Raw genomic sequence first — 12419 nt, 5'->3', positions numbered from 1 at the left:
CCCGTTAAGCCAAACGGAGGGCATTTTGGTCATTTCGCCTTCATAGGTGATTTTTGGCCGACTTGTCCAGTTAAGTAAATAATTATTATGACTCAAAATATGAATAAATATTGCTAAAAATTGAATTGAAAATGAGTAGAAATGAAAAGAAAAGAAAATGGATAAAAATATGAATTTTGACATCACATGATGTCATTAAATCATTTCCACCCAATCATCTTGCAACAAGCCACTAAAACCCAATTAAAAAGAGCTTAATTAGAACCAAATCAGCTCATCTTCTTCATTTGGTTCATGTTAGCCGAACCACTTCTTGAGCCTTCCTCCATGGATGCTTTTTGAAGCTCTAATTTCCCATCAAAATCATTCATATTTTCTCAATCATCAAACACAAAAAAAAAAACTTGATTTTTGACCTGGCCTGAGAGATTGGAAGCAAAAGGGAGTGACTAGCTGGATTTTCAACCAAGGTTAGTGCTTTAACTTATGTTTATTTCTGTGTTTTATAGATGAAATTAGTAAATCCTACAACTAGATGCCATAGAAACTTGTAGATGAGTGAAAATCTGGAATCTGTACAGTGTATGCGTGAACAGTAAATTTTAAAAATTCATAACTGGAGTTAGGAATCTCAGATCAGGGTGATTTTTATGTCAAAAGAAACCTTAAGGAATGTTCTAAAACTCTGTAGTTTTATGTCAGACTTGATTCTAATGTTAGGTTAGGGTTTGAGGACAAAACATTTTATTGCTCAGATGTGGACCCTGTTCTGCTGATTTCCTGCAACATGACAGCCACCTTCAATAAATCATAACTGGAGCTATAAAACTCGAAATGATGTGATTCTTGAGTTCTTGAGACGCTTATTGAATGCTCTAAAACCTTGTAGTTATGGCCAAGAGCTAATTGTGGTAGCTGCTGGGTGATATTTTTGCATTTCCTTACTACTATCCTGCATGTACTGGATTCTGGACAGGTTGCACCTTTTTAATTAGTTCTGCAATTTCCGATCTGATTTTGATGTGATTCCAATTGGAGATTGAGTTAGACATATGAGGGTTGAGTTCTGGAAAATATGGTCTTCAAATCTTGTTTCTATAAATTATAGTGATTATTTTTGCACCCTATTTCTGCATGCTGATTGTGCACTGAGTGAACTATTCATTCTAGTAACATGTATATTGCATGAGCTGGAAATTTTAGAGAGAAACTTGGACCTTGCTTAGGTAATGGTGAAAGAACATTTTAAGGGTCAATTAGTGACCATTTGAGGTAAGTTCACCATAATTTGAAGAGATTTAGAGTGATGCAAACTTAATTGGTAGGCTGCCTAGGGCAACCAGTAGGGAGGCTGTGATTCCAGCCCACTTGGACTGCCATATCTTTGGCTTTGTAGGTCCAATTGATGTTTGGCCAATTGGACATGAAACTAGGCTTATAATGGCACATTTTTTCTGAAGAAACCATGCCCAAAAGACCAAAGCAAGAGGACCAAAACTTGGCCCCAATCCGGCTACCCTGCAAACAGCCCCTGCAGAAATGTCTAAATGAATAGTAAACTGTTCATTTGGCCATAACTCACTGTAGATATGGTCAATTGACCTGAAATTGTTACAGCAACAAGATAAGATATAGTCAAACAACTTTCATGAAGGACACCAATCTAAATTATGCCATTAACCTAATCAAATCATTGAGCAAAGTGAGGTTTACTGTACTGAGATTTCCAGAATTTTCATTTGAGCAGTAATGTTTGGATGGCTATAACTCTCTCTAGAAAACTCAGATTTAGGCGATTCTTGAACCGATGAAAGCCTAAGGCATAGTAGAACATTTCATATGAAGAAAGTTAGGCCAAATTATGAACTTAACCTGATCAAATTATTGACCAAAGTTGGACCAAAATCTGCCAAAACCCAAAAGTGCAGCATGAACAGTGCACGTGAACAGTAAACTTATTTTGGCCATAACTTGAGCTACAAAACTCCAAATGGAGTGATTCAAAAAAGGAAATTCAACTAGACAAAATAAGGAACAACTTTCATGTTTACCATTTCCTCAAATTCCCACTGTAAAAATAACAAATGGAACAGTAAAGATGAAGTATGAAAATCGAAAATTTTGCTCAATTAGCATTAAGCTTAAAAATGGTATTGGCAACCAATACCAACAAGTTTGAAATACAAAATGTGGTATGTTTGAGGTGTTAAGACCAATACACCTATTTTCTACCCAAAAGTCAACATTTTTGTTGACCAATGAGGTGAATAGTGACACCAAAACCAAAAATTGGCAATTTTGCCAAAATGACCTAAGCTTTGAGAAAGTGACCAAAACCAACAAGTTTTGAATACAAAATGTGGTATGTTGGGACTACTAAAACCAATGTACCTATTGTTTATGCAAAAGTCAACATTTTAGTTGACTAATGAAATGAATAGTGACATGAAAACTTGAAATTCAAAAATTGTGAAACTTAAAAGTGCAAAATGCCCTAGTAGGCCTAATGTGATTGGTTTGGATAGATTGGCATGCCAATAGGGTATTGTTTTAGCAGTACTGCGAAAGGCTTTATGCCTGTATTCATGGCTTTTATGCCCGTATTCATGGCTTTTATGCCCGTATGCATGGCTTTTATGCCCGATTATGTGATATCATGGCTTTTTAGCCATACCGATCGCATACATGGTTGGCGCTGCGTCTCATGGTATGACGCCCGAGGCACCGCGGTGTCGGTGCCAACGACGTTATCGATCGATCGTCCAAAGATAGGTTACTTGGGCATGGAAAAGTATAACTGTAACTGAACTGATTGCTAAAGAAAATACGAAAATTAAATATCAGGAATGATTACGATAGAATACAAAGAACCTCAAGATCAGGAAGAAAATAAATAAACAAAATGCATGAAGAAGTTAATATCATAAAACGTAATTAGCCCTCGACTAAACATTAAGTTGGTAATTATTCAGTTCTTATGAACACAATGGCTAAAAAAATTATGATTTTTATTTGCATATTATTTCTTTCTATTTTATTATTTGCACCACTAAGCTTTATGCTTAGCGCGTCGCTTTTGCAACGCGTAGGTACTGAAGATTTGGACAGAGGGCCCAGACAGTTATGCATAGTGTTCGTGTCACCTCACCATCCACAGTGCATTGGTAGGACACTAGGTGTCATTTTGGCATTCTGTAATAAATTTTGATTTTCTCATATGTAATGAAACTTATGTAATGTATTTTGATTTTCATGTAAATAATGCAAATTTGTGCTTGTAAATGGAAAAGTGAATATTGATCTGTGACTGTTACATGACTATCAAACGAGATGAATGGTTAAGAATTGAAATTGAGAAATGAATGGTTGACAAATGTTGAGATGATGATTATTGGAGTTTGAGAGTAATTGAATACGAATATATGAATATTGGAAGTGTTTTTCACAGGTTCCGAAGAACTGTTTTCTCCATTTTTAGCCGGTACTCTGCCGGATTTTCTATAAAATTCTCGAAACCTCAAATAAATTATAATTTCGATAAATGGCTTAAATAAATTATATTTCACAAGTTATATTCAAAAGGAAGAATAAAAATGAATTAAGATAAAATAGAGTGCTCGGCACACTGAGTGGCATAACTTGCTCGGCTACACTGTAGTTGGGTAAGAGTTGTCACAAATTCACAATTTAAAACATACTTCAAAAACATGCTCTGATACCACTAAAACATGTCACACCTTACCCCTCTGTAAGGCATAACATGATCCCGTAGAATACCTAATGAACTACCGAACTTAACCTACCGATAACTCATTAAGTACCCTACAAGGGATTTTAAAACAATTTTCTTATTTTTGATAAGTGGTGAGCATTTTCTAACAAGTACTTAAAACATTTAGTTAAAATTAAAACTAGTTAATATTTTTTGCCCATTTTATTTTTACGCAAATTTTATAAAAATTTTGACAGAGTTCCCTCTGTATTTTGAGAAAACAGTTCTTCAAATACCTGTAAAAAGAACTTCTAAAAATTTTTCTCAACCACTACTTCAATTTCACAATCAAACTCAATCAATTTCACAATCATTTCAATAAATTTCTCGAGTTCAAAATTCAATAATCCTCAGCATACTAGCAATACATTTCATTTAAATTAAATAAAATAGTTGTACTCATATTTTATTAGAAACAAAACAATTTAGATACATCATTACAAAATTTACATTAAGAGAATTTTAAACTACAATATATATTACAACTTTATACAAATTTTATACAAACTGCTCAAGACCCATTTTTACATGTCCATACATTTATGTGCAATATATACATCAAAAGAAATATTTACAGTTACGGTATAAATTATACTCGATGACTTTAAGCTGATAGCTCCTCACACCTCAGCAGCTCAGTCTGCTGCTCCTCTAGTCTCTGTATCTGCGACAGCAATAGAAGCCATCGCTGAGTACTAGGACTCAGTGGTGCACAACATACTAAAATAATCTTTATGCAAAATATAAATCACATTTATTCAAAAATTTGACTAAACATGAGCATTAAACACAAAACATGAATTATGAGGTTTTAATGCAAACCAAGTTCATTTCGAAGTATCAAAACACGTTTCATAAAGCCCACAGTTAGATCATGCCATTCGAAACAAATAGAATCTCAATAGCCAGAGGCTAAAGAGAAATCACATTACAAGGCTAGCTAGCTCAAATATATGGATATCCATTCACATCCTCTTCTACTGGCACACCTCAACACTTCTCCAGAGAAGGAATCAAAATTCGAAACTAATTACCTCCACTAGTCGTGCTAGTGAGGTGTTCAAATATATGGTCATGACACTGTGGTTTCAAAACTTATCTTAACAATTTGCTAAACATTGTCATTTCAATATACATAATAACTTTCAACAATTTAAATCAAAACATCATAAGAATGTCATAATTCAATATTTCACATTATTCAAAACAGTATGCAAAAGATGATTATAAAAAGTATACGTTGTGCACAAACCTCAAACGAGTCGCCTGTTGGCCTTGACTCGACTCCTCGGGTTCTGTCCCGGTATTCTTTTCCACTGAAACACACAATTTCACAGTGTTTCAGTATCATAACTCAGCATAAATCCAATAATAAATTTAACTTCACTTTTACCTAGCTCTAACGTGCTAAATTCGACGTTCTTGAAATTTTGTGTTTCGGGTTACTATTCACTGCACTATTCAAGTCAAATTATTGACTTTCTAAGGCTTAATAGGTATGGGAATTCCAACTTCACCCACATACCACATTTTGGTCACTAAACTTGTTGGTTTTGGTCATTTTCTCAAAGCTTAGGTCCTTTAGGCAAAATTGTCAAATTTTCAGTTTTGGTGTCCCTAATTGCACTGTTCCATTGGTAATTTTACTGTTGGAATTTGGCAAGACTTCCTTCATAGAAAATGTTCCTTATTGTCTTAAGTTTATTCTCATTTTTGAATCACCCCAATTAGATTTTTGTAGCTCAAGTTATAGCCATTTGAACCATGGCTGCCGGATTGGAAACAACCCAGATTTTCTGGGCAAATTTGGTGCTGGCAGTTTTGGGTCACCAACTTGGGGTGGCCAAATGACTTGGTTGCTGGCAGAATTTGGATTTGTGTTCTTCATAAAAGTTTTAGGTCTATATCTCATCTAATCACTGGTAACATTTCAGGTCATTTGGACCTGCCTAGCTCGAGTTATGACCAAATGAACAAATACTGTTCATTTAGTCAGTTTGTACAGGGCAGCCTGCACTTATCCAACTTTGGTCAATTTGTTCACTAGGTTTTGGTCACTTTTTGGGCATGGTTCCTAAATGAAAATTGTATCATTTTATGTCTATTTTCATCCCCAATTGGTGCCATATGAATTAGACTTGTAAAATTTCATTTTTGGTCCTTCAAAGTTGACTTGGTCATGCTGCCAGCAGCATGACCACACTCCCTCCGAATTTAACTTTCACTCCAACCATTCCAACACAACTCATTTGGTCATAAATGACTATTCTTCACTTCACAATAGGTCAAAGACACCATTTACTCAATTCTTACATTTTTTGTTCATAAACCCTAAGTTCCAAAACCCTAACTTACTAAATTGTTGTATTTAACCACATTTAAGCATTTCAATCTTACCCATTCAACTAAATAAGGTTTCTAAACTCATTTAAATCCATCAAACCATGCAAATCATACTCCCATCACCTGCTGGCCGAAATTTCAGTAATGGTCCCTCACAATTTTTTTTTATTTTAAGCATATTTCAAGCTAATTCAAACTAAAAACACAATAATTAATCACAAACTTTTAAATTAATGTGCTTACCTCAACTTTGATATCCACTCTTCAATTTTTCTCTTCTTTTCTTCTTTCTTTCTTGTTCTTAAGTTGAGATAACAAGCTCTAGTAAGGTTTTTAAGGGAGTTATTAAGATTAAGTGGAGAAATTAAAGCTTGAGTGCAAGCTTTAATGGAGAAATTTTCATGGAGGAATGAGGGAGAAAGTGAGGCGGAAAGAATGGGAAGAAAGAAGACAACTTTATTTTTTTTCTTTTTCTTTTCTTTTATCTATTTAGCTTATGGAAGACCCAAAAAAAAAATCAATTTAATTAATTTATTAATTATAACTTTTATGACATCATGCATGATGTCATCTCTCTACACTTTTTCTTTATCTTCTTTTTTTTTTTAATTTTTCTATTAGTTCTTTAATTTAATTCCCGACTCCGAAATTTTCTTTTCTCCAATTTTATTTGACAGTTAGGTCAGGAGTCAGCTCTCGGGGTCAATTGACCAAATTGCCCTTCGCCAGTTCATCCCGGTTTGCAAATAATTCAATATTTCTTCTGGCTCCCTGACCTAATTATTTGACTGGCTTAACAATTCTTTTTCGTGATCTTCTCTTTTCCACTGTGTTTATAATGGTCCTAAGGACCGCAGCATCACATTTTATGGTTCGAAATTTGAGTTTAAAATGACTTCGCAGTCATTCCCGAGAAGGTCACCCATCGCTGTGACTCTCGGCTCGTTTAACTTCTTATGTTCTATTTTTCTTGTTTATACTTAACTAATTGGACATTGCTAATTATTTGTGTTTATGGCTTCTCCAGTTGTCTTAAGTATGGTTCTAATCCCCTTAATTGTCCGGATCGACACCGGTCACCGGAATAATGAAATATACCAGGCTATACAAATGGGGTGTTACAAAAATACACCAAAATGCAGTGAAAAAAAGAAAAAAAATCATATTATAAATCAAAATTAATTAAACTTGAGTCTTATTATACAAAAATAGAGTGTGTAAATATAAAACTATCTGTTACTAATATTTTAAAAACAAATAGCTACAAATTTATAACAATTATTTTTCATTGTATAAGATTATAATTTTATATCTATTGATATAAATATAAAATTTTATTTAATTAAATAGTTATTTTTAACAATAATTTTATAATTATGTTAATTAAATAGTTACTTTTTAATAGTGATTTTATAATTTAATATTATAAATTTGTAAATATTAACAAAAATTAAAAAAAAATTAATATAAGAGAGATTCGGTGTATAATGTTGTTTATTGATTTTATTGTAATAAACTAAATAATTTTTAATGAATTAATAATACATATAGAATTAAAAATATAGAATTATAATAAGATTTTTAGCATAAGTATAATTACTATTAAAATAATATTAATATTTTAATTTATATTAATTATAGTAATATTTAAAAATTAAAATTATCTATAGATTTAGCAAAGGATAAATTTATTGCTAAAAATTATTAGCGATAAATTTGTATTAAAAGTAGTTGGCGATGAATAACTTCTTGCTAAAAATTATAAATAATATATTCGTATGGAATAGCTTCTCACTAAAAATTATTAGCAATGACTTTATATAAAATCACTTGTCATTACTAAAAGTAGTAGCGAAATTTGTTATTAATTTATATTATTAGCAACAAATTTATACAATTGACACCATAGATACTTTTTAATGGTATAAATAATATAAATCATGAAGAACATTATGGGCAATGCTAATGTTTCCTCCTTTCATACATTTATCAATACTAGCCTTTGAAACACGTGCAATAACACAGTTATTTTATTATTTAAATATTGAATATTAATATAATTATTTATATTGAAATGGTAATTTTAAGGTTAGTTTAATTCTATAAATAAAAATATATATTAATTTTGAAATTATTATATTTTGATTAGATTATATTTTACAAAAATTTATATGCTATAATTAATTTAACTGTTAATATATAATAATAATTTAATTATTAACTTAAATGTAATAAAATAAAAATATAATAGAATAATAAGTTTTTAAAAAATATGAATAAGTAGAGATACTGTTTAAAATTCAAAGTGAGAAATTAATTTTGCATGCAAATCGACTCATGGTATTAGGCTGGTTTAAATTCTATTCTCTTTTATTTTTTTTTAAAATAAGTTTTTGGTTTGATTATATTTTAATATTTTTTTTAATAATTTAAAACTGGTGTTGATTTCTTTGTATAATGACATCAGATTAGCTAATTAGTTAACATAAAAGAATATTCTTTATAAAATTAGAAATTATAAGTAATTTTAAAATTACACGTAGTTTAGCGCATTAGTTTTATTTTCAATAAATTAGTACCATAAGATTTTGTGATGTAACATATTATTCTTGCATTCGTTAAAAAAATGTTGATATGTGGTAATTTCTTGTGTCAATTAGTATTAATATCTTGTAGTGATTTCTTATTTCAATTAGTATTAATATCTGGTCAACATTCCTCTAATGGATGGAAGAAGAATCTAATGGCGTAAAATCTCAAGGTACTAATTTAATGAAAATGAAAATGTTATCTTTTAAATGATAACAAGATGCATTTTTTTATAATTGCTCTTATGTAAGTTAACAAAAATGGAATTATATCAAATAAAAGATTATAAATCCATGAGTAAATATGAGAAAAAGTGAGACTTATTAATATATCTCATTTAATTAACAGCTTTATCATGAATTTAATTTGGATTTGTTTTTTCTATATTCCCTCCTTATTTATTTTCTTTAAGATTATTGAGATTGATCAATAATAGGTGTGCTTCTTACGAAAACAATTATATGTGGATGTGATTAATAGGATCTTTCTATTATTGCCAATTTTCCCAAGGTTAAGATACTAATTTTCCAGGACTATAGCTAAATATGAAATGAAATCAGGTGCTTGTAAATCCAACAATATTTACGTAAGTTAAGATAAATTTTCCTTTTCACGATTGCATGTACAATAGGTTTATTATAGTCATTAATTGTGATGAATCCCAATATAATCAAAGTTCAAAATCTATACGTTGTACATACGATAATTGTATTGAATAATTTCTTATTAGTTAGGACTCTCATTAAGAGTAACTATATTGGCTTTATTGGTCGAAAAGGTAGTGCAGTCTGTTAATTATTATTTTTGGAGATTTTTAAAGTTTCGTTATTAAAGTTTCGTTATAGCAAAGCCTTGTCAATCATTAAAAAGTTAGTTTATTTTCGATTCAAGACACAGGTGAATTTCACCCATTTTACATGTGAGTATCACTTATTTTACATGTGGGTCTTATCATACATCATTGTATAATGATAATGAACCGATCTAGATAAGAATTTTTAATAAATAAATGTGCAATGTAAAAAGAAATTAACCCACCATTGTGCAATCAGCCTTCGCATCTCCCTTAGCACCATATTTGGTGATATCGAAAATCTTAATAACAGAAGCATCAGTAACTTGAGAAATTTTAATAATCACAAAAATAGAATAAAAATAAAATTTTCCTAACAAAGCTAACAAAGAACGAGAAATAGTTTTAGATACATATATAGATGTGAGATTCAAACAATACTATAATTGAAAAAAAAATGTAAATAAATGAAAAATTATAAGAAGAATAATCAGCTTCGGCTGCTGCTAAGCTCTTTCAAGCACAGAAAAATTGAATCTTGAATTTGATGGATCCCAATAAATCCCAATAAGATCTCCTTCAACTAAATTCCTTCTCTTCACAAATTGAATCATCCAGCCTTTGATGAAAACATAACTCTTCGATGAACGCCAGTGTTCAAAACCATATGTTGTTCGGTATTAGTATCGCAATCCCATATAGGAACTGGAGCACCATCTTTTTCAATCTGCTCAACCGTTTCACCGCTCAATAATGGCAAAATATGATTTCTGACTGATATTGATGCCACCAAAAGTCTGCACAGGTTACCAAGATCACTACCAGTGAGCTTCTTCTTAATCTTCCATGGATCAGAAAGCATCAGTATTGTCGGAACATCATGCATCGGACTCTCTTTTCTCTCATCTTCAGGGCTGGATGTTGTCTCTGCAATATTTTGAACCAATGATTTCGATTCTGAATCCGATGATTCTTTGGATGCAACAGGTTCCTCTCTCGTTGCAGCAGAGGCAGTAAACCAAGATTCATCAAATAGTTTTAGCTCAGTTGAAACTTCATTTGCAAGTCGACTTGAAACAACGATAGCATTGATCTCATTATCAGGAGAAGATTGATTTCTTTGATTCTTGCCTTGTTGATCTTGCTTGGAACTCCGCAAGAAAGGGTCAACTCAGTCGAAACTCCACTATTCTTTTCACCGTCTGAGTTATGCTGCTACTTCCGCTTCTTTTCAGATGGCTCAGCTGCAAGAAATTGATCTTTCTTTGCTTCCTGAGTGGTGGAAGCATAGAAAGAACCAAAGGGTTTCAAATGCTGTTTCTCCATTCTTGAAATTGCTCTTACTTGTTTCTAATGGAACGAGAGAGGTCAGGGATTAATGCACATATATATAGAATTGAAGGAAACTTTAACATTGAAGTAATAGGATTTAAGATCCTAGTTGGAAACTGATTCCTGTGCTTGGGGCGGTGGTGAAGTTTTGTGGTTTCCTTTCCGGAGTTGGACATGAAAATTTGCTGACATTATTGGTTCTAAGAATTATAAATTAACAGGCTCTTGTTGGGCCAGTTTAGCCGGACCTTTTTCTGACAGTGACTTAGGCCCATCTTAATGCTCTAATGTATAAAATTTCTTTTTTCATTTTTCATTTTTCATTTTTCATTTTGTTATGACAAAAATTATATGTCAAATTATCAAAATTAGTTTTTTAATTAGGATATATATTATATATAATCAATGATTCACTCGTGCATAATGATTCGAGTGTGCTAATTAATATATATATATATATTAAAACTATAAACATATTTATTGTATATATAATAATTTTACTAATAAATAATTCTCAGAAGTATTTTCTTATTTCCCTATTATTTCTTTTTCAGGTCATTTCACCATCTATAAGTTTGAAAAAGTTTGGAATTTAAAAAACTTTATTTAAATCATGGTAATTTATGACTCGTTAATAAATTTTATTGCATTTAAAATTCAATATTAGTTAATTAATTATAATTATTTTAAATATTTATCAATCATTATTAATAGAATTGAAGTACTAAGAGTTACAAATTTAAATTCTTATAAATTAAGGATCGGTTGAGAAAAATATATTGTTAAATATATTATTTAGATAATATTAAAAAATAATTTAAAATTAAATTTAATAAATTTTAGTTATAAAACATTAAATAACAAAATTATCTTTTTCAAATTAATTTTTTCAACAGATAAAATGATTTTTTTCTATTTTTGAAAAGCAAATCTAACTCTTCAATTACAATATCAAACAGGCTCTAAAACACGAAAACATATCTGCTTATGATTTTTAATATCTTTGCCATTGTACATTTTGTCATATAAATATATATAAATGATCGTTTTTATAATTTGTTTAATTATTCCACCGTCATCACAGTTATGTTTTTCATTATGAAAAATTTAAGGAAATGTATCAAGAAAGCTTTTATAAATAAAATATAACAAGCTTATATAAAACGCAAGTGTTTTACAAATTATTTTTTTAAATATAGTAAATTTTTTAAAAAATTATTATGTTTATTATTATAAAAAAATTCTTATAAAAACATTTATTTTTCTAATTATATGAATAATATTTGTTTTGAAATATTTCTGTACACAGATAGAAAGAATTTAAAGTCGAACATAAAATATTTATTTTCTCAAAAATAAATAATATTAACCAAAATATTGGTAAAAATATTTTGGGTGAATGAAAATAATTTAGAACAATATCTAAATAATTTTAGACATTTTAAAATGATTTTTAATTTCCCTATGATATTTGGGCCCTTGGTTGCAAGGTTTTGAAGATGTTCGCTGGGAAATCACTTTGGGTTCGACTTCAAACCCTGATGAGACAACTGAAGAAGTTTTCAAAAGGATTGCCGATGGATATGAATT

General features: G+C 30.4%; 1 protein-coding gene across 1 annotated transcript; it reads right to left on the bottom strand.

Annotated features, from left to right (window-relative positions):
• Positions 1-10107: 10107 nt before the first annotated feature.
• LOC131180611 (B3 domain-containing protein At2g33720-like) lies at positions 10108-10823 on the bottom strand. Its single transcript, XM_058147957.1, has 2 exons — positions 10717-10823; positions 10108-10648 (listed from the first exon to the last, which is right to left on the bottom strand). Exons 1-2 carry the CDS (start codon positions 10821-10823, stop codon positions 10108-10110), a joined length of 648 nt encoding a protein of 215 aa, XP_058003940.1.
• Between the last annotated feature and the right edge of the window lie 1596 nt (positions 10824-12419).

Source organism: Hevea brasiliensis, chromosome 6 (assembly GCF_030052815.1).
Source record: "Hevea brasiliensis isolate MT/VB/25A 57/8 chromosome 6, ASM3005281v1, whole genome shotgun sequence".
Lineage (NCBI taxonomy): Eukaryota > Viridiplantae > Streptophyta > Magnoliopsida > Malpighiales > Euphorbiaceae > Hevea > Hevea brasiliensis.
This window is presented reverse-complemented; position numbering and strand designations above follow the sequence as displayed.